At 37.6% G+C, this 25,426-nt stretch overlaps 1 protein-coding gene across 2 annotated transcripts in view; it reads right to left on the bottom strand.

Moving 5' to 3' along the window:
* Window positions 1-25,426, bottom strand: part of ABCB1 (ATP binding cassette subfamily B member 1) — a 208,432-nt gene that overhangs the window by 34,883 nt on the left and 148,123 nt on the right. For both annotated transcript variants that reach the window (XM_055346829.2, XM_063708642.1), the window contains exons 8-19: window positions 22,557-22,681; window positions 15,049-15,220; window positions 12,009-12,122; window positions 11,752-11,862; window positions 11,452-11,577; window positions 11,131-11,334; window positions 10,628-10,798; window positions 7,261-7,422; window positions 6,203-6,379; window positions 5,509-5,655; window positions 2,711-2,818; window positions 636-713 (exon numbers count right to left, since the gene is read on the bottom strand). In XM_055346829.2, the coding sequence (XP_055202804.1) occupies window positions 636-713; window positions 2,711-2,818; window positions 5,509-5,655; window positions 6,203-6,379; window positions 7,261-7,422; window positions 10,628-10,798; window positions 11,131-11,334; window positions 11,452-11,577; window positions 11,752-11,862; window positions 12,009-12,122; window positions 15,049-15,220; window positions 22,557-22,681 (1,695 nt within the window). The remainder of the gene's footprint in view (window positions 1-635; window positions 714-2,710; window positions 2,819-5,508; window positions 5,656-6,202; window positions 6,380-7,260; window positions 7,423-10,627; window positions 10,799-11,130; window positions 11,335-11,451; window positions 11,578-11,751; window positions 11,863-12,008; window positions 12,123-15,048; window positions 15,221-22,556; window positions 22,682-25,426) is intronic.

The following is a 25,426-nucleotide window of genomic DNA, read 5'->3' as shown; positions in this document are numbered from 1 at the left end:
ACTTTCCCCTTTGAACCGGGCTGCTCTGAGTTACATTCCTCTAATTTCCTTCCCCATTTCCCCAGGAAAACATTCACATGTGTCAATGGTTAGGGTTTTGAAGCTGCAAAATGTGAGAAGCATTCCATTAAACCCATTATCAGCCAGTAACACTGCAGCTTGAACTAGTATTTCAGACTAGCCTCAGAAAAGAAAATGGGCAGTGAGGAATAGGACACAGGGATGAGTTTTGATTTGCGGAAAGAAAGAGTACAGAGGGCATCTCTTGGTGGGAAGAAACACTCGTGCCCTGGGTTTGCCAGGAGAAAGAAGGAAAGAGAGGAAAGGGATGAGGGGTATCAAAGATGCCTTCTGCCTGCACTGCCCACCACTGCTGAGACACAGGCTGGAGGTGAATCCACTCTGGAGGCTCTGTCTCAAACTGGTCCAGTTCCTTGTGCCCACCCAGACCTGACAGACAGTAGAGCCTCGCCTGTGCCTAGTGGGCGGTTCAACCGCATCTCTGACGTGAGACTGAGGGGCAACCAATATAGGAGCTAGGCCTGGGAAACATGACAGAGCTCCCACTGTCTGAGTCCAAGGGGCACACATGGGGAGTTCTACACATCCCAGGGCACAGCCCTCAATAGACATACCTGTCTGAGCATGGATCGGAAAACCATGTATCGGAGCCGCTTGGTGAGGATCTCTCCAGCTTTGCCAAATGTGAAACCCTGTGGGCAGGAACATACCTTGTCAGGGACCCAGCCACCAGTTAAATAAAAGGAGGGAGAATTGATGTCTTTGCTAAAGCAGGAGATTAGACTGAGTCAGAAAGCCTGATTTCAAGGGCTTGCTATGTTTCTGTGACTGTGTGCCATGGCACAAGGCTGTACAGAAAAGCCCACTTTACAGAAGAAACTGAGGCTTAGAGAGCCTGATAAGATCCATAGGCCACAGTTATAAGGTCACAGAGTTGGAATCTCAATCCAGATCCATGAGAATCCTAACCAGAATGGGAATCCAGAGCCTGAGCTTTTAATTACCCACTGGACTCCCTCCCCATGTTACTAAGATGAGGAGTTGGGTGGTCTAACATCTTTAGGCATTTTGCTATCTCTAGACTTCTAAGGTCCTATAACTCATAGACTTTGTTCTCACCTGTTTTCTAGGCAAGCTAGGTTCCAGTCCCCCCAAGCACCATGATGTTATGAAGGTAGTCCTCTAACTTCTTTTGCTTCACCAATTCAAATCGTCAACATTTAAGGGACCAGCTCAAAGCCCACCTCACTCCAACTTTCTTAACCAAATTTACATTGAGCAATTTTTACCTCCTCCAAACACCTGTGGTATTAATAGTTGGTATGGCAATCCTATAAGTAGTTAGAGTGTCACATTTATTCTAGTAAGGTCAAATTCCCCAGTGAGACTGCAAGTACTCAGTAAAGAAAGAATTCAGTCTGTTTTTTCTTTTGCACCTCTTATAATGTCCAGAACAATATTCTATTTTTTAAAAATGTAATACGTGCTTACATGTTAAATAAAGAGATCTAGTCACAGTTTTATCTTTAAAAATTACAGGTGGCTAATCATTCAATTAATAAGTGATTACCTACTACTGCCTCATGCAGGCCTGAGCACTTGGTCACATGATCCTTTTAATCATCAAGAGGCAGGTACCTGTATCCCTAGTTTACAGCTAAGGAAACAGAGGCTTAGACAGTTTACTTATGTGCCCAAGGACACAAAATCAGAAACAGGTACAAGGAGCACTTGAACCAAAACCAATACTGTCTTGCCATACCAAACAGTATTTATTTATTTATTTATTTAGAGACAGGGACTCACTCTGTTGCCCAGGCTGGAGTGCAGTGGCACGATCATGGCTCACAGCAACCTCCTCCTCCTGGCCTCCTGGGTTCCTGAGACATTTCCTGCTTCAGCCTCCTGAGTAGCTGAGACTACAGGTGTGGACCACCACGCCCTGTTAATTTTTGTATTTTTAGCGGAGACAGAGTTCCGCCATGTTGGCCAGTCTGGTCTCAAACTCCTGACCTCAGGTGATCCACTCACCTCGGCCTCCCAAAGTGCTGGGATTACAGGCATAAGCCACGACACCTGGCCCTCATACTAAACTTTTAGAGTACTTAATTCCTTGCCATTTCATTTCAGCCAAATGATTTGCAAGCTGTAAAAATCTGACTCTTTACAAATGTTTCCTACATTTTTCGTTGGAGGATTGACATTCTTCCATCACTGAAATGATTCTTTCTCCTTGAACAAAAGTTGAATGATAAACTCTTCAAACCCTTTTTAAACCCATGTGACCCACTTATGGGGTTTTGTTTGTTTTTTGTTGCTTTTAGAACACAGGAAGACATTTCTTTGAGTATTTACATTTACTGGCAATACTTATATCCAAACTTACATCCAGGGCTCCCTCACACCCCATTTTTAAGTCCCTGCCTTTCACCTCCAATCATCATATCAGGCCAAACACTCTGTTCCCCCTGGTTTCATTGCGGGAGGTAAGGGTGGAGAGGAGAAGGTAAGCAAGGGAGCCAGAGGAGGCAAACATCTTTTTTCACTATGTCAGAAAAACTTGGCTGTTAGTAGCCATGTTAATAGAGAAGTTCTACTAAAAGGCCAATTACACTGATGTTTATAAGTCCCCCCAGTTGAATAATGATGCATTTCTCAAAATGAATATAGTGAAAATGGAAACATTTACCTGAAGGAAAAATGTAATAAAAGAAATAATTCCAAGGACTAGAAACAATAGTGAAAACAAGTTACTATTCTGTCGTTGTGTTTCAGGATCATCAATTCTTGTAAAAACCTGTGAGAAAACATTTAAAGGATTTTTAGTTCAATCAGTGAAGAACCCATCCTGGACCTGACCCATTTCCCATCCGGCCCAGTATTCAGGGGTTAGGAGAGCCTTAGTACGCTGGAAATTGGGGTTGGCTTTCCTATTGCCAGCCTTAAAGGTGTCTGCATTCTCCCTTCTGTGGAGACCAAGGATAGGTCTATCATTCATAAATTGATCCAGTATTTTTTCTGTTCGGATTCCCTCTTGGAGTCATGAGTGCCACCTCAACTGTGTAAAGTTGAAATCAGAACAAATACTCTCCTCTTCCCTTGGTGGGGAACTACATTTATGGCAGTTCATTGCTTTACTATTTGGACATTTCAAACTGTCCCAAGGTGTCTGGGGAAAACCTGATGTGGTTTTTTGGTGAACCACAGAGTGGTGGTCATTCACTCAGCCCAGGCCTTTCAAAAAGAAAGGAATTTCCTTGAGCCTGCCTTCTTGGTAGGATGGCCAGTTAAGAGAGCCAGTTGGAAACAACAGCTACCTGACCTAGCACCATACATGAAATTTTTTCCAGAGATAGTTATAAGGGCTAATAGGATGTTTTGGACTCAAGGAACACAGAGAATAACCATTCCTCAGGGAAAGAAAACACGTATCTCCCTTCACAGTGGACCAAAATCAGTCTTGTAAGATAGTCACATTCCTAGCCCAGGACAGACAACTTTATCCTTCATAAAAAAACAAACAAATAACAACAACAACAAGGATTTTTGAAGAGATTAAATAATTTTTTTTGACTAGTCAGTCCAACAAAAATCATAACAATTACCAAATTCTTACTCTATGCCAGGCATTATTCTAAGCAAATTCATATATACTATTCCTCTAATCCTGGCAACCATCTCCAGAAGTATGATTTATTATCATCACGGTTTTACACAGATGGAAACTGAAGTACAGAGAAGGTAATTAATTTCCTAAAGTTAACACAGCCAGCAAGGGATGACTCAAGGATATAAATCCAGGCAATCCGATGCAGAGCCCACTATCTTCAATGAGGCCGATGTCTGGTTGCCTACTCAATATCTAAGAGCTAATATTCCAGCCCTGGGTCACTTACCTCCAGACTTATTGTTATATGAAGAATGAGAAAAGTATAAAATCATAAGTTGAGGTTTTGTTACAACCAAACCCATTCCTAACTTAACCATTTCCTTTTTTTTTTTTTCTCTGATGACACCACAGTCTACCCCCGCCAACCTCCAAAACCTGCAAGACACATGTTAGTGCAAGGATCAGCAAACTACGGGCCACTGGCCAAATGTTTATATAAAGTTTTAATGGAACACAGTCATGTTCATTCATTTCCACATTGCCCTTGTGTACTACTAGGTCAGAGTTGAGTATCTGCAACAGAAATCATGTGGCATGCAAAGACTAAAATATTTACCATCTTACTGTTAATAGAAAAAGTTTGCTGACTCCTGCCCTGGACCATATACTCTACAGAATCAGACATTTGATCACATTCTCAGAATTTTTTCAACAACAAGAAAAATATCTGGCACAGAGCAGACACAAAAAATAATTCTAGAGGCCAGGCATGGCAGCTCATGCCAGTAATCCAGCACTTTGGGAGGCCGAGGCAGGTGGATCACTTGAGGTTAGGAGTTCGAGACCACCCTGGCCAACATGGTGAAGTCCTATCTCTACTAAAAATACAAAAATTAGCCAGGCGTGGTGGTGCAGGCCTATAATCCCAGCTACACAGGAGGCTGAGGCAGGAGAATCGCTTGAACCCAGGAGGCAGAGGCTGCAGTGAGCCGAGTTCGCACCACTGCACTCTAGCCTGGGCGAGAGTGAGCGAGACTCAAAAAATAATAATAATTCTTGAATAAATATATTTAATATTAAGCATGAATGTCATTAAACATGAATTCATGAATGAATATATTAAACTGAAATAAGCTAACCAGGCATGAGTAGACCTGAATAGTCATATATATTTTGTAGAATCAAAAGTCAGTGTTTAGCTTATGCTTCTTGTGGTGATCAATCTCTTTCTCCACAATGTTTTCAGCAGTTATGACAAGGGTGTCCTCAGCTTGATGTTTGGACATATGTCACTAAACAGAGAGCATTCCTTTCAGATTGTAACTTTATTGTTGAAAATGCCACCATTAAGATGAGGTGGAACTAACACATGTCAACCTCAATCTTTAGGAAGCCGTTCCTATTTGTTTTAATCTTAGCAAGTGGGATGAAAATTACATCTTACAAAAGAAGCATGCTAGGCTTACTCATGTCCTGGAAAGTATGTATGTTAGAGAACAGTGCATTCTCAAGCCAGCCTGACAAACATTTGAGGAACTCTCTTTGCACACTGGTGAAATGAAAGTTCACAAGGTTTGTTCAGAGCCAAATGTTGGCAGGTATGAGAAAGTCATCTCATCACTTTCATTGGCTATTTCAGGAAGCTGGTCTTTAGTTGCCCAGGTTAGAAACCAACTGTGATGACAAAGGAAGGTTCACAAAGTTAGCTCTCCTATCACAAACCAGACTTCTATTCTTACATCTTCAAGCCAATTAGTTTCATATGGAGATACATGGATTTTGTTGCTTTTGTATCCCAGTTCAGACACAAGCACTTTATTCGTTCATTCTTCCGTCAGGATTCACAAGTAAATCACACAAATGGGCATCACACTTACCCCTATAATCTTTGAAAATATTATTGCAAATGCTGGTTGCAGGCCTCCATTTATAATGGCACAAAATACACCAACAACAAAATAAGGCCATTCAGTTAAATTTAGCTTCATAATCCTCCAAAAGGAAACTGGAGGTATACTTTCATCCTAGAAAACACAAATTATTACAACAGGCTAGTTAAAAACTTTTATATGTACAATTCTTACATACGCACAAAAATTTGTAAAGGAATATATCCTATCCTTATTCCTTATCAACGAATAAGTGATGACAATTTTGCTTTAAAAAAGTCATAGTGATTATTATTTAGCTTCAAAAAAATGCTGACAAATTTTGCTACAATACTCCTTTATTTTTTAAAAAGTAAATGATGTTTCCACAAACACTTAACTTTTATTTGGTACTCAGAACCTGACAAGAGTATTTATAAGCAGGAGTAAACAGAATAGAAATTTTGATATTTGAAGACCCGCTATAGTCTCTTTACACTATAAATTTTAATTCTAAAAATTCTGCTGTGTAAATTAACACTCTTAAATTCTAACCTGATTCTAAAATGTTGACATTCTGGGGGATAGGACAGGAGGATTCTGGATAACCTTTCTTGTTCCCACTACTACCGTAGCCCTAGCCCACCAAACTAGGGAACCACTGTTGGTGAGATTAAAACAAACTCCGCATCTCCCTTCATACCAGAGCCTCTTTGGTACTAAGCTTTCTGTCTTGGGCTTGTGATCCACGGACACTCCTACGAGTTGATCTTTTTCTTATTAGACTGGATCCTGAATCATTTGAAGACATTTCCAAGGCATCAATTTCACTTTTGGATTCATCAGCTGCATTTTCTAATTCAACTTCATTTCCTGCTGTCTAAAATAAATAAGAAATATGCAAAAGCTCATTAGGCTGTGTGTTAACCAATGAAAGCTAATCACTGAATGTCAGCTATCAAGGAAAACAGTAATTTGTTTAGTAACTGCAGAAAAGGATAAAGCTAATCTGCTGTGTTGTTTTATGTGTGTCTGTGTGTGTGAGTGTGTCTGTGTGTGTCTGTGTGTGTGTGTGATATTTGAAAACAAAAACCACCAAAGAAGAATTCCCACTGCATATACTGAAATAATCTGGCATTCATTCCATGTATCTTATCTTCTCACGCCATTTTTTGTGGGTGTTTTGACTCAGTCAAGTTTACTCTGGATCAGTGCTTTCAACAGAAATATGGCGCAAGCCATGCTATGAGCCATGTTATTTTAAATTTTCTAGAAGCCATGTTAACAAATGTAAAAAGAAAGAAGTGAAATTAATTTTAATTATATATTTTATTTCACCTAATATATCCAATATATTATTGATAGCCCATGATATCATTTCAACATGTAATCAATATAAAAATTGAGATATTTTGCATTTTTTGTACTAAGTCTTCAGAACAAGATGTGCACACTCTACTTAAAACATTCCAATTCAGATTCACTACCGTTTAAATGCTATACAGGCACATGTGGCTACTGACTACTATAACGGATAACTCACCTTGAAATCTTTTAATTTTTTTATCTGTTTATCCTTCTTTATTTTCCCCTCTTTCAAGAGAGAAAAAAAATCTTAAACACTGGTCTCACCCTGAATCCCCCAGGTGTTGTTTCCTACTTTGTAAGATAATCAAATCAAATAATATTTATTTTTAGCATTAAATGCAAAATCAGTTTATCACTGAGATGACTTAGGAAAATTCTGAAGTTAAACTATACCTGCATTGTGACAAGTTTGAAGTAAATGCCTTTCTCTTTCATGAGTTCATCATGATTTCCTTTCTCCACAATGACTCCATCATCGAAACCAGCGATGACGTCAGCATTACGAACTGTAGACAAACGATGAGCTATCACAATGGTGGTCCGACCTTTTCTGGCCTAAAGAGAGAGAAATTTGGTTTTTGAATACATTAACAATTACCTGAAGAAACTTAACCATTCAACATATATTTACTGAACCAATGCTGTGGGCATTGTAAAACCATCAAATCTATATAAGATAGCCTCTGACTTCAATAAATGTATAGACAATTGATAATAGTTAAAAATGATGTTTCCTTGTAATAAATACAAACACAAATATAACAGTGACATATTAATATTATGTAAGCCCCCAAATATTTTATTTAACCTAAATTTGCAGTAATAATCAGGGGCTTGGGCCGGGCATGGTGGCTCACGCCTGTAATCCCAGTACTTTGGGAGGCCAAGGCGGGTGGATCACGAAGTCAGGAGATCAAGACCATCCTGGCTAACACAGTGAAACCCTATCTCTACTAAAAATACAAAAAATTAGCTGGGCATGGTGGCGGGTGCCTGTAGTCCCCGCTACTTGGGAGGTGGAGCTTGCAGTGAGCCAAGATCGCACCACTGCACTCCAGCCTGGGTGACAGAGTGAGACTCCATCTCAAAAAAAAAATAAAAAATAAAAAAATAATAATAATCAGGGGCTTGTACAAACCAACAAATTCCTACAGCCCAGGCGTTGGCCAATCAAAACTAACACAGGCTATTGTGCTGTACTGATACACACCAGCTAGTAATCAGCCCTAGGAATTATAATATCCTATCCCGCATGACCCCCTGGATGAACAAGACAGACAATAAATGTGAGGCAGCGAAGTCCAGACCTCAGTGTCACACTGACCTGAAATAAATTTATGAATTTATTTTATCCAATAAAATATTTTATCCAAGGAAACTGTGTGAGACTCAATTTACTCATATGTAAAATGGGGATAATAATAGTATTTACTTCTTAGAGTAGTTGTGATGACTAAATAAAATAAAGCACATAAAGTACTCAACACTGTGCCTTATCCATAGTTAGTGATACTTATTCCTAGGTTGAAGAATTATGGAAAAATTGAAGAGTCACATAAGTCTCTTTTATTTTCATAAAGGAACAGAGCCAGATATCCAGGCCTTGTCTGAGACTTCTCCAACCTTTGTAACTTTCCCAATGCTCATAATTTTTGTTACTCTATATTTCTCTCTAGTAACTAGCAATACAATTCTCAAAACCAACATACAACATTTTCAGGATCCATAGGATAAGTAGAAGTGGAAAACTTCAAAAAGAAAAAATACACAAGGAAAAATTAGGTGGTAGAAACTAGAAAATACAGAAGAAAATAGATCAATTTTTGTATCTTTTTAAGAAAAAAGCGGTATGTGGAATTTCCCCTCAAAATTTACACCCTAAAGTATTTTAAAATATAACCTTTTAAAATTGTTTTTATTTATAATTTAATACATAGTTTCACTATAGATTAATAAGGAAACACAGATAAGCAAACCAGTAAGCGGTGGCTCACTCCTGTAATTCCAGCACTTTGGGAGGCTGAGGCGGGAGGATTGCTTGAGCCCAGGAGTCTGAGACCAGTCGGGGCAAGATAGTGAGACCTAATCTCTACAAATATATCAAAAAATAGCTGGGGGCTGGGCACGGTAGCTCACGCGTGTAATCCCAGCACTTTGGGAGGCTGAGGCAGGTGGATCACCTGAGGTCAGGAGTTCAAGACCAGCGTGGGCCACATGACGAAACCCTGTCTTTACTAAAAATACAAAAATTAGCCAGGTGTGGCGGTGCATGCCTGTAATCCCAGCTACTCAGGAGGCTGAGGCAGGAGGCAGAGGTTGCAGTGAGCCAAGATTGTCCCACTGCACTCCAGCCTGGGCGACAGAGCGAGACTCCATCTCAAAAAAAAAAAAAAAAAAAAAAAAAAAAACCTTGGCATGGTGGCACACACCTGTGGTCCCAGCTACTTGTGAGGCTGAGGTGGAAGGATCACTTGAGACTGGGCAGCAGAGGTTGCAGGGGCCGTGATGGCACAACTGCACTTCAGCCTGGTGACAGAGTGAGAGAAGAAACAAGAAAAGAAAAGATAAGAAAAGAAAAGACAGGAGAGGAGAGGAGAGGAAGAGAAGAGAAGAGAAGAGAAAAAAGAAAATAAAAGGGAGGGGAGGGGAGGGGAGGGAAGGAGAGGGAAGGGAAAGGAAATGAAAGGAAGGGAAGGTCAGGAAAGGAAAGGAAAGGAAAGAAAGGAAAGGAAGAGGAAGAGCAAGAGAGGGAGGGATTGAGGGAGGGAGGGAAGGAAGGAAGGAAGGAAGGAAATAAAGAAAGAAAAAGAAAAACACAGAGGTGAAATCACAGATTAGGCAAATTGAGGGGAAAAATAGTAACCAGAATCCTGTCTGCCTCTATTTTGGTTCACAGAATGTTTAGTAAGCTGCTTTTTTTCTCTCTCAAAAATTTATTAAGCACATTGACAGGATGTTAAGGAACATTCAAGTGTTGTTTTATTAGAGACAGGGAGAGTTGAAACAAATATGAGTTCATCTTTGAATTCTACTGTGACATCTCAACTTGGAACACCTTTGGTTATAATGTCTCCATCTCCACATTCTCGGTCCTCACAGAATTATCCCCGTTACTATCACGTGCTGGAGATCAAATGCACAGTGCCCGGCACAGGGCAAACACTCAAATGCTATTTGGTGAATGAGTCATATGGACTCCAGAATTGCAGGACAGTCAAACTCTGTTGATAGTCAATAACCTGTCATGGCTTAGGTAGGTTTTCAGTATCACAGGCTATCTTCCCCTTTCCTGGAAATAAGAGGTTTCTTATTTCCCATAGAGTCTTCAAGTGGCATTCAACACCTTGAAAATTATATATGGACCTTCAGGTTGTATTTTTCTCTTCTTGGCAATATTACAAACTCTCAAAACCTAAATAACAGGGTTATCCACATAGTCAAGTTTTGAAGATCACAATGAAGATGAAATTTCACTTGTGTCTATATTTCTATTTTTTAATTTAAAAGATTAGCAAGTGTCTTTAAATGAAAATGTATTCACCAACACTTAAAATAAGATCAGAGAAATAAATAGAAGTTGAACAATAAAACAAACAAATAGAAAAAGATTTCAAAGAGGCCCAATGCTTTTATTTTAATAGCTGAAGGAATCACCTAGAAGCTATCAGAAATTTCCTTTTCTAACCAATATTAACAAGAATTAGTAGTAGAATGTTCTTATGCTTATAAATCAGGTTGGTTTGACCTAAGCATCACTGACCTTATCCAGAGCCACCTGAACCACTGCTTCGCTTTCTGTGTCCAAGGCTGACGTGGCCTCATCCAGCAGGAGGATCTTGGGGTTGCGAACCAGGGCACGTGCAATGGCGATCCTCTGCTTCTGCCCACCACTCAGCTGGGCCCCTCTCTCTCCAACCAGGGTGTCAAATTTCTACCACAGAAAACCCAGAATGATTTAGCATAAAGACAAGCTATCTCAGCTCATATTTTAAATTGGTAAGGAATCCTATACACAGCCCAAGTCTCACAAGTAATACAGGTCCAGTTCTTTAAATCTTACTTAACACAATAACCAACCTCAGTTTTTAAAAATGTATCTATGACCAGTTGATACTGCTAGAGCTTTCAAATCTGAAGTAATCTTACTTTCCCTTCTTAGGATTTCCCTTCCTCCGATTTATAGTAGTTTCCTAACTTCCTGCATAGTAGGCCTGCATTTTATTTTTTGCACCTCTAGAAAGGCAAAGGGCAAGGACAACTTACATGAGGCAGTTTCATGATAAAGTCATAGGCATTGGCTTCCTTGACAGCTTTCTCAATCTCATCCATGGTGACATTTTCACGGCCATAGCGAATGTTTTCAGCTATCGTGGTGGCAAACAATACAGGTTCCTGACTCACCACACCAATGATTTCCCGTAGAAACCTTACGTTTATGGTCCTAATATCCTGTCCATCAACACTGACCTGGAATAAAAAGTAAGTGTGACTTTCATACATTTGTAATTGAAAGGGCAACATCAGAAAGATGTGCAATGTGACTGCTGATCACCGCAGGGTCTAGCTCAGCATGGGTCATCTCACCATCCCCTCTGTGGGGTCATAGAGCCTCTGCATCAGCTGGACTGTTGTGCTCTTCCCACAGCCACTGTTTCCAACCAGGGCCACCGTCTGCCCACTCTGCACCTTCAGGTTCAGGCCCTTCAAGATCTACCAGGACGAGTGAGAAAAAAACTTCAAGGCAATTCACAGACACAGGATATAGGAACTGACTGTTCAATACTAGGTTTAAATATACATGCACTTTTTTATAATCTCTACAAGAAAACATCAGAAACTCTTCATTCAATAGATTAATTGTTGATTAATCCTTTATCACTGTACCTTAACTTCTTTTCGAGATGGGTAACTGAAGTGAACATTTCTGAATTCCAAATTTCCCTTAATATTATCTGGTTTGTGCCCACTCTTCGAATAGCTGTCAATACTTGGCTTCTAAACAGAATCAAATTTTAAGAGATTACTAGGTTACAATAACTACTTTCAGTGATATTTTGTGGAGAGCTGGATAAAGTGAAAAAGAAATTGACTTAACTGGACAATCTTTTAGATAGGTGGATAGATGGCCAACTCAGACTTACATTATCAATTATCTTGAAGATTTCATAAGCTGCTCCTCTTGCATTTGCAAATGCTTCAATGCTTGGAGATGCCTGTCCAACACTAAAAGCCCCAATTAATACAGAAAAGAATACCTGAGGAATGTGAAGAAAAACCATCAGGCTACTGAGATAGTGATAGCAATTTTTTTTTCATACTTCTTCTGTCTTTTTCTAACATAGGTAATTAAAATTTAAAATGGCAAGGCAACATATAAATACTAGGTGTTAAAAATATTTTAAAAGTTTGTAACTAACAGTACATTTAATTCCTTTTTTCATTCTTTTTCCTTTTTAAGAGACAGGGTCTCATTCTGTCACCCAGGATGGAGTGCAGTGGTGCAATCATAGCTCGTCATAACCTCTACCTCCTGGGCTCAAGCAATCCTCCTGCCTCAGTCTCCCAAGTAGCTAGGACTACAAGCATGCACCATCACACCTGACTAATTTTTTTTATTTTTTCTAGAGACAGGGTCTCGCTACGTGTCCCAGCCTGGTCTCCTGGCCTCAAGCAATCCTCCTGCCTCAGCCTGCAAAAGTGCTGGGATCACAGGCATGGGCCACCACACCCAGCCAAGAGTAAATTTCAAATGCGTCACCTCAAAAGGTGTCAAGTGAGGTGATAGATATGTTAATTAGCTGGATCTGATCACTCTACATTTTGTGTGTATGTGTGTGTATACATAAACATCACATTGTATTCCGTAAGTGTAATGCAATTATGATTTGTCAATTAAAAATAGCATAAAATTTTTTTAAAAAAATTTTAAGACAAAGTCTTGCTTTGTTGCCCAGGCTGGACTGCAGTGGTGCAATCTTGGCTCACTGCAACTTCAACCTCTGGGTTCAGACAACCCTCTCACCTCAGCCTCCGAAGTAGCTGGGACTACAGACAAGTGCCACCATATCCGACTAATTAAAAAAAAAAAATTATAGAGATGAGATCTCACTATGTTGCCCATACTAAAAATATTTTAGAAATATAAATACTTTTCAATTTAGAATGCAGAATTAGTCTTACTTGCTCAATAAACAATGATTTAAATTTCACAGGGCTAGAATATTATAATAGAATATTTTTATATTTCTTCAATGTCTAGTTTTTTTTTTATTTAGATCATCAGTAAGGTAAAGTGGAAATAAATGTTAGCAGAGGAGTCAGAAGACCCAGTTCTGAATCCTAAATTAGTAATAACTAGTTATATGTTGTTAGGCCATTCTCTTAGAATCTTTGGCTTCAATTTCTTCATTGGCAAAAACAGGCAAGATTCTATCTGTTCTCCCTACCCAGCAATCATAGAGATGTTGTATCATGATAAAACAGCGTATATGAACATTTTTTGTTAATTATAAAGCACACACACCTAAGGCACTGATCCTTTATCAGGTTGTCTTTTTTGCCACAAGGCCGTGTTCTCTTTAGGCCTTTTGTTTTTTTGTTTTGTGCAAATCAGTTTCTTATTGGTAAAGACTTAACTGTGTTTCTCTTTGGGGTTGATGAGAATTAATGTCATTATTCATTTTTTCTAAATCACATGGAATTATATTGCTCAATAATTTACACAGAAGGAACTTTGCTAAGTGATTCTATATTCATTATCTCAGTTAGTCATCAAAACACGCTGAAAGTTAGGGTTCATTCCTGTCATATCATTTGGCAGAAGAGGTAGCAGAGGCTTGAAAAGTTTAGCTGGCTGCCCTAAATCATACAGCTAATAAGTGACAAAGCTGCCATTTGAATCAAGTTGGTCCGATATCAAACCCCACACTCCCTATTTTGGATGCCTCCAGTTTGTGAAGTATATTCATGCCCAGTGAACACTGGATTTAAACTGCTTATCTCAATCACAGTTAAACAGAAAACATCTGTTATGACAACCAAGGATCATCCACAGCATCACTATACTAAAAAAAAAAAAACTTCATGGGAAAAGCCATTCCCCACTGAGCAATGTTGGATAAGGCAAATTTGAAAAAAAAAAAAAAAAAGAAGTGATTATTGAATCCATATTACCAATCTGGCTCCTGAAAAAGGGAATTGTTTTAAGGGATTCTACAAAATATCATCTCTCACTGCCTCAATCTATTTCTGCTTGGCCTATGAAAAAGGAACTAAGTGACTCTTCTAACAGTGTATTTTATTAGATCCAGATATGAATTGAGTTTGGTTTGCAAATTATTTCATTATCTTTAAAATAAAAGAGGATAACATTAAATGGCAAGACTTCTGTGCTTGCACAAAGGTCTATAATGCAGAAAACTTCCAAACAATCTTTTAGGAAGGGGAACAATTTATACTTCCATAATTTGTGAGGTGGATTAGCTGCCACTCGAAATAATTTGAAAAGAAGTCAAAATGTGTATTTTGCCATTTTTGTGAATAGTAAATCAGAAAATAAAAGTGAAGTGTTTAGCAACAAGTTTGGCACAAATAATCTCAACAAATAAAAGTTCATGCTATTGAGATTGCTAATGTTAATATTATTTAGGCAACAGGATAAATTGTGCAAGATATCTGCAAAAACAAACAAGCAAATAAACGAAAAACTGGTTGTTGGATGCATCTAATTTTTTTCCACTTTTTTTTTTTTTTTTTTTTTGAGACAGAGTCTTGCTGTGTCGCCCAGGCTGCGGTGCAGTGGCGCAATCTCGGGTCACTGCAAGCTCCGCCTCCTGGGTTAACGCCATTCTCTTGCCTCAGCCTCCTGAGTAGCTGGGACTACAGGCGCCCGCCACCATGCCCGGCTAATTTTTTGTATTTTTTGTAGAGATGAGGTTTCACCATGTTAGCCAGGATGGTCTCGATCTCCTGACCTCATGATCTGCCCGCCTCGGCCTCCCAAAGTGCTGGGATTACGGGTGTGAGCCACCGTGCCTGGCCTTCCACTTTTTAACCTAGTAGTGCATATGTCTGTAGTATTCAACAGTTGTTCAAAATATATTCTTCTAAAGTCAAGCCAACATTACTGGATTTCATTGGCATTTTATAATAATGGTTCATTTCTCAATGTAAACCACTTACAGTGAGTACTTGTCCAATAGAATATTCCCCTGAGAGGACCAAGGTGGTCCCATACCAGAAGGCCAGAGCATAAGATGCATAGATCAGCAGGAAAGCAGCACCTATAGAAATATTGGCTGTAATAGCTTTCTTTATCCCAATTCTTTTAGCTTCTTCTAAATTTTTGTTGTACCTGAGAAAAACAACAAAAATGATCGCATATACATTTTATGAAAATATGTCAATATAGCATGATAGTTACAGAGTGGCTAGGATGTGTTCAGTCCTGTGATATACATGCATTTTGTCCTGCTGCTCATACATTGACCCTATATAGTAGTACTGTTTTACTCCCTTTTTGCAGAAGAAGAAACTGAAATTTACAGAGATTAACTTATTTGTGGGGGAGTCTTCTAAAATTTCCTTCTCTGGCTTTAGCAATAGCAAAATAAGTGAAGCAATATTTAGCAAACTTCTAAAACTTACATTGTTTCATACACAAGACAAAGTAAAAGCCATGGAAAAAACCTGTGTCTTTCCTTCAAAATCTGCATGCCTCTTTAATTAATAAAATGGAGAGATAATGTTAGAAAGTACTAAAAAAAAAAAAAAGGGATGGTCATTTAAATCTCTGAACATTAAGGAAGTTTGGAGACAGTTTGCTCTCTGTCCTGCCTTCCTCTAGGACTGTCGGAATGACCAACTGAGAGGTTACATGTGTGAGAGCATTTTGAGAGTTCTGAATTGCCATGTAATACTTTTTACATTTAAATAAGCTGTACAATTTATCTTATTTCCGTAGACATTATTTTAAAAATCACTGACCTACAAAAATTATTTGGCTTACAGGTTTATAAAAGCACATCATTATTCATCAGCATTCCCTCTCTTCCTTCTCCTTTCTACATATTGACTATGTGTCCTTCCCTCTATTAATGCTCCCAACACTTGTCATGCCATAGCTGCCAGCTGCTGAACTAACAGGATCTGACCTGGTGGCTTGGGCCATCCACGGCTTCTGGCTAACTCAACGGCTGAGAAAAATTAAATTATTAGCATATCTATAGCCCTGAACCCATTCATAGCACAAAGGCCTACCCTACATTAACCAAACCTGGTGAGGACCCATTAATACTTCTTAGAGCAAATATAGGAAATTGTACAAAAGGGGCAAAAATGAGCAAATGAAAAAACATCGAAAAACAATGTTGGAGTCACTGACAGATTTTATTTCTGCGGTTCTAATGACTTACAGGTTATTCCCAACTGATAATTCAAATATTTTTTAAACCCTCAGAGGGTGGTCAATTTTTGACGGTAAAGTTAAAGGAGATGATGTCTATAACTCGACCTTCATTTGAAAGGAAAAGAGAAGACCACTCTGTTTAAGGGGATAGCTGTGGAGATAAGCTAATGGAGCCCAGAGTTAAAGGAAAATAAGGAATTTTGCAAATATAGAACCAAGGTAAAAGGATTAGAGAAACAGGACAGATTGCCTTAAATCTGTCTGTATTTTCTTAATCGCAACTCCCTGCAGAACCTAGAGCATTGCCTTGGATAGAGGAGGAGCTAATAATTGTTGAAATTCATGAACTTACTTCCATATAAAAGTCATACTTTAAGGTCTTTGATCCATAAATTCACAACTATATAAATATTATATAGTATTATATTAATTTCCTTTGGAGAATTTGTTCCATTAGCATGTACAGCAGAGCTCAAGCACTGTCCAGATATGAACATGCACTGTTTCTTGCTTTCATGACTACTTTAACTAGGTACATTACAGAGTTACAAAAGCATGCCAAGTGAAATTTACATCACTACCGTGTTCACTAAAGATGAAATTTAAACAGAACTTCATAGTGACAACATATCAACACATCATTAGTTTCTACCTCCCAAAATGTAAATCCTCAACTTGCCAGTTATCTTCTGAACAGAAAAATTATTTTTGAGAAACGTTTCAACGATTTATATACACACATGCACACACACACAACACACAGACACATACATATCTCTCACTTTATGAGTTGATCTGAGGTGAAAGCTACCACTGGGTATAACTTACATAAGAATATATTTAAGGACATTTAATACATATGTACTATACTCTGTTATCTCCTTTATTTCAGTTCTCGCTTACCAAGACTAATGTAGAAACCAGTCTGATGTTGTCCTATGCAGCCAGAGGAAACATTTGCACAGAAGCACAAGGAAGAAAATCATTTAGACATCAGAAAGGAGAAATAAAGGAAAGAAGGGGGTAAAGGGAAATGAGATATAAACAATACTCCTTTTCCATAAGCTCTTTGTTGTTTTTCCATACAAATGCCATACATAAAACTAGATATTAAAATCATCCATTCGTCAAAGGCTTTAGTACAGAAATGGTCACGAAAGCAGGAATGACTAAAAGAGACTGAAGTTATATAACAAAACCATTGGTATGTAGGAAATATGACTCTTCTTAAATATTATGAAAATGTTTATCAATAATGCAAGTAACTACTTTAAGAATAAAGAACAATTTTGGTTAAGCAAACAGAAATAAATATTAATAGATAAATATATTTTCAAGGCACATAAAAGAGAGAAAAATATTTTTAAGTGAAAAGGAACAAAACTATTCTATATGATTGAATGGAATTTATTTTAACTTCTGGTTAAATTTCCATTCAAAGAGAGCCAGCTTCCCTCCTGCACTGCTAATTTGAAGACAAAGCCAGATTAAGACCTCAATTACTTTATGTAGAAGCAGAGAAGGGAAGGAGAAGAACAGGAAAGAAAACTGATTATGTCTGGTCTAAGAATAGTCATCAATTCTACTTCCAAGTTATATCCCAAATCTAGGTACCTGTCACCCCTCTCCTGCCTCTGCTCCAGATCAGGGAGATGCTCTGGCCTGGACCATTCTGCCAGCCTCCCCACTGGTCTCCCTGCTTCCACCCTTTGGCTTTTCACATCCATTCATGAGGCCCATTACAGACAAACAATCTGAAAACATAACGTGGATAGTCATTACTCTTTTTAACACCCTCAACCACTCCCCTGTGCCCTTAGAATACAATCCTAACTCTTCATCATGGCCCACCATCCCCACATTCTGGCCCCTGCCCACCCCAATCTCCCCTCATTCAACTGAGCTTCAGTCATGCAAGCCTTATGACGTTTTCTAGAACATACTAAAGTCTTGGCCACCCCAGGAAATTTGGAAGACTCTTCTTCAAACCCATCCCATCTCTGTCCCCACCATGGCTTGCTTTTTCTCATCCCTCAGGTCTCTGCTGAGATGAAACCTCCTCAAAGAGGCCTGCCCCAACCACTGTATTTAAAGTTAACTTGACCATTCATCATCCTCACACTCTTTGATTCTTTCAGATCACATTTTTAAATCAATATTTTTATTTTTTTCTTTGACGATTCCTTATATTTCTTCCTCCCTTTCTCCATTCCTTCCATTTTTATCCATTTTACTATTTTGACTGAAGATCACAAAATATCCTCTGTTTCTGATTCACAGCTGAAAACCTAGAGCCCTAGCTTTGTTTAGACCTTTATAAAATAAAAGAGAAAAGAAAAGGAAAACCTAGAACCTAGCACAGTGCCTGGCATGTTGTAGGTGCTGAATAAATTTGTCAAATAAACTAAACTTTTAAGAAATGGCCAACTTGGGAAGGACATTAGGCCATCAGTTTGTAGTCTTACGTCAATTCTTGATCTCCAAGCAAAATTAGTTTCAGTTCTCTGAAGGAGACTGTCCTTTCAAAGATACATTCAAGTAGCTTATATTTTCTGAAGAAATGATTCCACATGTAAAATACTACTTAGAGCAAATATAGGAATCTCTGGATATAGCTGTGTAAGTCCATTTGTTTATTCTTATAATTAAAATTTGATCATTTTCTCTAGGAAAAATATTTTCATATCTAACTAATTAAAGCACTCCATTAAATCTGAATTCCTTTAAACTTTCAGTGAACTAAAATTATCAGATTTATCTAAGTTATAAATGTTGGGCTTCACTCCCACAATGTCCATTTCCTCCTTCTCAGGTTTTATTCCATCCATCATTATAGTTTTTGTTGCTAATAATGTCCTTAAAAATATTGTCAGTTCCTCAAATTTAAGATGTCTTTAATTGTAGCAAGTACTGGTATTCTGTCATTTTATAAAGCATTAAGAAATGAGTTTAATAGGACATTCCATATGCAGCTAGGACTCAAAGGGCTATACCTCAGTATATTAAGCAACACACAGCAAAACTTGCATGTCTCAATCTTGGCACCAACCAGGTGAAGGAAGGAAAAAACAATCTCCCTGAGAATCTGGACCACAAAGTAGGACTCATGCAGGTCTGAGCATGAATTCACACTACCAGTGTTGTCCAAAAACAACTAGACACATAATTTAATGTAAGGTGGTCTCAGGTTAGCAGTGCCCTTGGTGAATAGCAGAAGCAAACATAAATCCTGCCTGATAGAATTGGACTTCAATCCAGATCCATAGCAAATTTAAGATGGCACTGACTGTTAGGTTTATTTCAATTTCAGAGATGATGGATTCATTCTGAATGGATGAAATACTATATATTTTCTAATTGTTCATTCCTGGTTTACAGGAATGCCATTTATTCTGAATAATGATAGGTACCCAGAGATCTTATTGTATTTTGTTAGCTTATAAAACCTACTGGAATTTCTGTGTAGACAATCTTATCGTCTGTGAATAACGACAGTTTTCTTCCTGTTTTCCAATCCTTACTGTTTTTCTTTTTTGTTTTCTTTTTTTTATTCTTACTCTTACTTGTTTTATTGGTCTTATTATCTAGTACTAGTACAACAGTACATAGAAACGATAGTAAACACATTTGCCTCGTTCATTATTTGTTTTTTATTTTTTAAATTGACAGACAACATAGTATGTATTTATTTCATTCATTATTTTAAGTGTTAAAATGTTTTTAATGTTTCACCACTAAATGTTTCCTGTGGGTCTCTAATATATTAAGAAGGTTGTTTCTTATTCCTAGTTTTACGAGTTTTTGTCATGAATCATATATAATTCATGCTTTTCCCCTTACATCACAACAAATTTTTTCTTTTAGTCTATTAATATGGTTAATTATATTAACAGATTTCCTAATGTTAAAACCATCTTTCCATTCATAGGATAAAGCCCACATGTTCAGGATGTTTTCAATTTGGTATTTTTCACATGGATTTATTTAGCTAATTATTTATTTATTTATAATTTCTGCATCTATGTTTTAGGTGAAACTGTCCTTTAGTTTTCCTTTCTCATATTATATCTGCCTGGTAGTATAGTATCAAAGTTACACTAGCCCCATAAAATGAACTCACAACTTTTTTTTTTTCCATTTTCTGCAACAATTTATGTAAGATAGGGTTATCTCTTTCTTGAAGTTGTGGTAGAACTTGCCTACAAAATTATCCAGACTTGTTTTGTGATTTCTGCTTGTGGGAGAGAAGCAGTGGAAAATGGAGATTTTTAACTTTGAATTCAATTCTTTTAATGATTATGGGTTTACTCAGATTTTCTCCTTCTTAAGTGAGAGTTTTAACCTACATTTTTCTAGCATATTATCTATATCATGAGGGTTTTTAAATTTATTGGTATAAAGCTGCAATTTAAAAATAGATTTTTTAATCTGTTACAAGTTTTCCCTATTCATTCTTTTTTTGTTCCTGATTAAACATATAAAATAGTTATTTATAAGTCTTTTTAAAGAATTAGTGTATGGATTTGTCAATCTTCCACTCTTTTGCCTTTATTTTCTATTAAATTAATTTTTGCTCTTACCCTTATTATTTCCTTCTAATATTTTATTTTTCTTTCTCTAACTTCTTGATTTAGATGTTTAGTTCTTTAATTTTCAATAATTTTGTATTTCTTCTACCAGATACTCTGGTATCACTGGATTAGGACTCATTTTTAATGTGAAATCCTCAGCTTTGGAGAGAGATTGTTTCCTAGTTCACAGAGTAGTATAAATTCAGACCCCAATTGCAGACAGCAGTCAGGCCTGAGAATCTAACTTCTATGGGGAGATGTTTTCCTCCAGCTGAGAAACCAGGAAGAAGCTGTTAAGTTTTGTCTGTCTTCCAATGCTGTTGGGCTGTTGGGCATATTATTTTTCTGGTCCACCTTTTCTCTGAGGAAAACTGGAAAAGAATTCCAAACTCAAAACTTCATTATGTCTCTGCTCAAATATCAACTAATCAGAAAATATTTTTCTGAATAACTTATCTAAATAGTATCCTCATGATTCTCTTATTTTATTTCCCCAAATAATATTTACCCCAACTGGTGTATTACCTATTTGATTATTTGTGATTGTCTGTAACCTTACCACTCCCATTAGAATTTAAGCTCCATGAGAGCTGGGGATTTATTTCATTGAATATTTGCTCAGTCATTAAGCAGGACTCCTCATTTTATTAGCCAGACATCTTTTAAAGCAAAAGCAAAGACTTTAGCAAAAATCAAAATGGAACATAGATATTGCTTTCCTTTGAACTATGGCACTTAACCATTATAAATTATTCTCAGAAGACATATATTTATATGTGTGAATATACCATAGAACAAAAGTACTCCAAACACATATGCACAGTTAAAAAAATTATGCAATGAATACTCATGTAAGTATACCTGAGATCAAGAAACAGAACACTGCCAGAACCACAGAATCCCCTGCTGTGTGTTCGGCTCTCCTCACACAACTTCTCATCTTCCCCAGAGCTAACCATTATTCTGATTTCTGAAAATTCCCTTGGTTTTCTTTATGGCTGTACCAAACAATGTATAACCCCCTTAACCAATACAGTTTACTTTTTCATACTTTCAAAGATATGTATATTCATAAGATTCAAGTGTTATAGCATCAGAATATTATAATTTATATTCAATTTTACATAAAATCTGTTGCTGCTTAGAAATCAGTAATCTGATTTATATTCTAAATTTCAATAAATTACCATCTATGCTTTCAGAAATCTAATAAAAGAGAACAGTTGTAAGCATAATACTAAACAACACATAATATAACAGATTTTGAACTTTTGTACACATAAGTGCTTTTTGGTTATATTTTTATCTTCCAAATCATGTAGCATATGTCAGCTGAATAGGGGCAGAAAGGAAAACGAACCACAGATTAAAATGTCCCCATAGATCTTACACAAAATACTCAGTCAATCTTAGAGAATCACTAATTAACTTGATAGAGGAAAAAAATCAGAGGTAAAAAATACATTTCAGTCTTAGGAAACTATTTTTATGTTATTGCCCATCTAGAAAACTCTTTGAATTAGCAGATAAAAGAAAAGTACAATTAGAATTGCAACTTCTCCAAAATATTAGTTATGCTGTAATATATCCATTAAGCTATTTAAGAAAACATATATATGGCAGAAAATGCTTATAATTAACACTATCAATCTGAAGGGCATTTGAGAAGACAGAATTTAACATATCTATCCATTTAAAAAAGAAACTCAAACCTTTCAAGTTCTTTCTTTTGTCCTCCAAATGCAATCACAGTTCTAATCGCTGCCAAGACCTCTTCAGCTACTGCTCCAGCTTTTGCATAAGCTAAGAGTTCTTTATCAGTAAATGAAGATAGTATCTGTTTAAAAATACAATTTTGGATCATGAAAAAAACACGTTAATTTTATCTTTTGTAAAGTAAAAATAAATGTATACATAAATGCTGCTTATACATTAATGCATGTGTAGAGCAAAATCTGTCTTTTACTTGCCTTTGGTCTGTATTAACAGCCACTGAAGTAAACCTCTCCCTGAAACCAGCCACTGATGCATGAACTTGGGTCCCAGAGGGTCCTATTATGAAAGCTGGATCAATTGCAATAGGAAAAGGACTAACGTTATTGTACCTAGAATGCTGAAGTGGTCAACTACCTAAATAAAGATTACACATGACAGGCCAGGTGTGGTGGCTCACACTTGTAATCCTAACATTTTAGGATGCCAAAGATGAATAATTGCTTGAGCCCAGGAATTCTAGACCAGCCTGGGCAACATGGCAAGACCCCGCCTCTACAAAAAATTTAAAAATTAGCTAAGTGTGGTGGCACATGCCTATTGTCTCAGCTACTCAGGAGGCTGAGGTGGGAGGATCGTTTGAGCCTAGGAGGACGAGGCTGCCGTGAGCAGTGGTTGTGCCACTGCAGTCCAGCCTGGGCAACAGAGTGAGACCCTGTCCTCCCCAGCCCTCCCCCAAAATTACACAAAACCAATTTATTTTAAAAATTCTGATTAAATAGAACTATATTCTTTCAATAAAAAATTCGTAGGCACTTGTGGACTCATTTATGTAAGTAACATTGATCTATCCCTTCTTGGCATAAAAAGCTCAAAGTTGCTTGGGTTTTGACAGTGGATTTCTCCCTTTCCTGTGTGTGAAAGTAAAAGGAGCTATGACAGCTAGAGGAATGGGTGGATGAAGGCAAATGAACATTGATTAGTTATGTTCTAAGTGCAGACATTGTGCTGCACGTACCTAGCCTCTTTAGTACCCAAAATAATACTCCATTGATTCACTAGACATTCCTGACTTCTCAAAGCAATCTTCCTGGGGCTGTCCCACCATATTTGCAGAACCATTCACGGTAGGAGGTCTGAGATAGGGTGGCCAGCGCCATCCCTTAACAAACATCTGTAAAATAGAGGAGGCTCATACAACATGCTTTAGGAATGTTTTTCTGCTCCTTCTGAAACCTCATGGTGCCACAACAATTGCCACAATGGAGGCAACCAAAAATAGGAAGATCACTTCAAAGTGATACTTTAAAGAAATACTTTAAAGTTAGGAGTTTTTAAAAATGTTATTTTAATTTATTATTAATATATCAAACACCACAATGAATTCTACAAATCTAGCTCCCTTTTCCTTCTATGACCTTCCATCATTATAAGCAGACAAAAGTATGGTTGAATCTTCATTAAGTGTTGTGTTTTTCAGGAGATCATGTCTGTGAAAAGAAAAAAAAAAAAAGACCCTCTAACCCATCCTATTATCAAGGATATGAAAAGGCCAGGTGTGATGACTCACACCTATAGTCCCAGGACTTTGGGGTGACAAGTGGGAGAATCACTTGAGGCCAAGAGTTCACGACCAGCCTGGGCAACACATAGAAACTCCATCTCTACAAAAAAATTAAAAACTAGCTGGACATGGTAGTACACAACACAGTCATGATGCAGAACAATTCAGTCACAGGGATCCCATCAGAGAATATTATGAATGCTTCTGTGCACATAAACTAGAAAATCTAGAATAAATGGATAAATTACTGAACACATACATCCCCCCAAGACTGAACCAGGAAGAAATAGAATCCCTGAACAGACCAATAAAGGGTTCTGAAGTTAAGGCAGTAATAATAGCTTACCACCCCCTAAAAAAGCCCAGGACCAGAAGAATTCATGGCTGAATTCTGCCAAATGTAAAAAGAAGAGCTGATACCATTCCTACTGAAAACGTTCCAAAAAATTTAGGTGGAAGGACTCCTCTCTGACCCATTCTATGAGGCCAGCATAATTCTGATGCCAAAACCTGGCAGAGATACAACAACAAAAAAACTTTGGGCCAGTATCCTTGATGAACATGGATACAAATATCCTCAACAAAATCCTGGCAAACTGAATTCAGCAGCACATCAAAAAGCTTATCTACCATGATCAAGTAGGCTTTATCCTCAGGATGCAAGTTTGGCTCAACAGATGTAAATCAATAAATGTGATTCATCACATAAACAAAAGCACATGCTTATCTCAATAGATGCAAAAAGTCTTTCAATAAAATGCAACATCCACTCATGATCAAAACTCTCAACAAACAAGGTATTAAAGGAACACACCTCAAAATAATAAAAGCCATCTATGACAAACTTACAGCTAACATTATACTGAATGGGCAAAAGCTGGAAGCATTCCCCTTGAAAACTGGCACAAAACAAGGATGGAATCAACCTAAATGCCCATCAGTGATAGACTGGATAAAAAAAGAATGTGGTATATAGATACCACGGAATAATATGCAGCCATAAAAAAAAGAGATCATGTCCTTTGCAGGGACATGGATGGAGCTGGAGGCCATTATCCTTAGCAAACTAACTCAGGAACAGAAAACTAAATACTGCATGTTCTCACTTATAAGTGGGAGCTAATGATGAGAACACATGGATACATAGAGCGGAACAACACACACTGGGGCCTATTAGAGGGTGGAGAGTGGGAGGAGGGAGACAGTCATTAAAAATAACTAATGGGTACTAGGCTTAATACTTGGGTAATGAAATAATCTGTATAACAAACGCCCATGACACAAGTTTCCTATGGAACAAACCTG

This window comes from Gorilla gorilla, chromosome 6 (assembly GCF_029281585.2).
Source record: "Gorilla gorilla gorilla isolate KB3781 chromosome 6, NHGRI_mGorGor1-v2.1_pri, whole genome shotgun sequence".
Lineage (NCBI taxonomy): Eukaryota > Metazoa > Chordata > Mammalia > Primates > Hominidae > Gorilla > Gorilla gorilla.
Note: the sequence above shows the minus strand (reverse complement) of the source record. Positions and strands in the feature narration are given on the sequence as shown.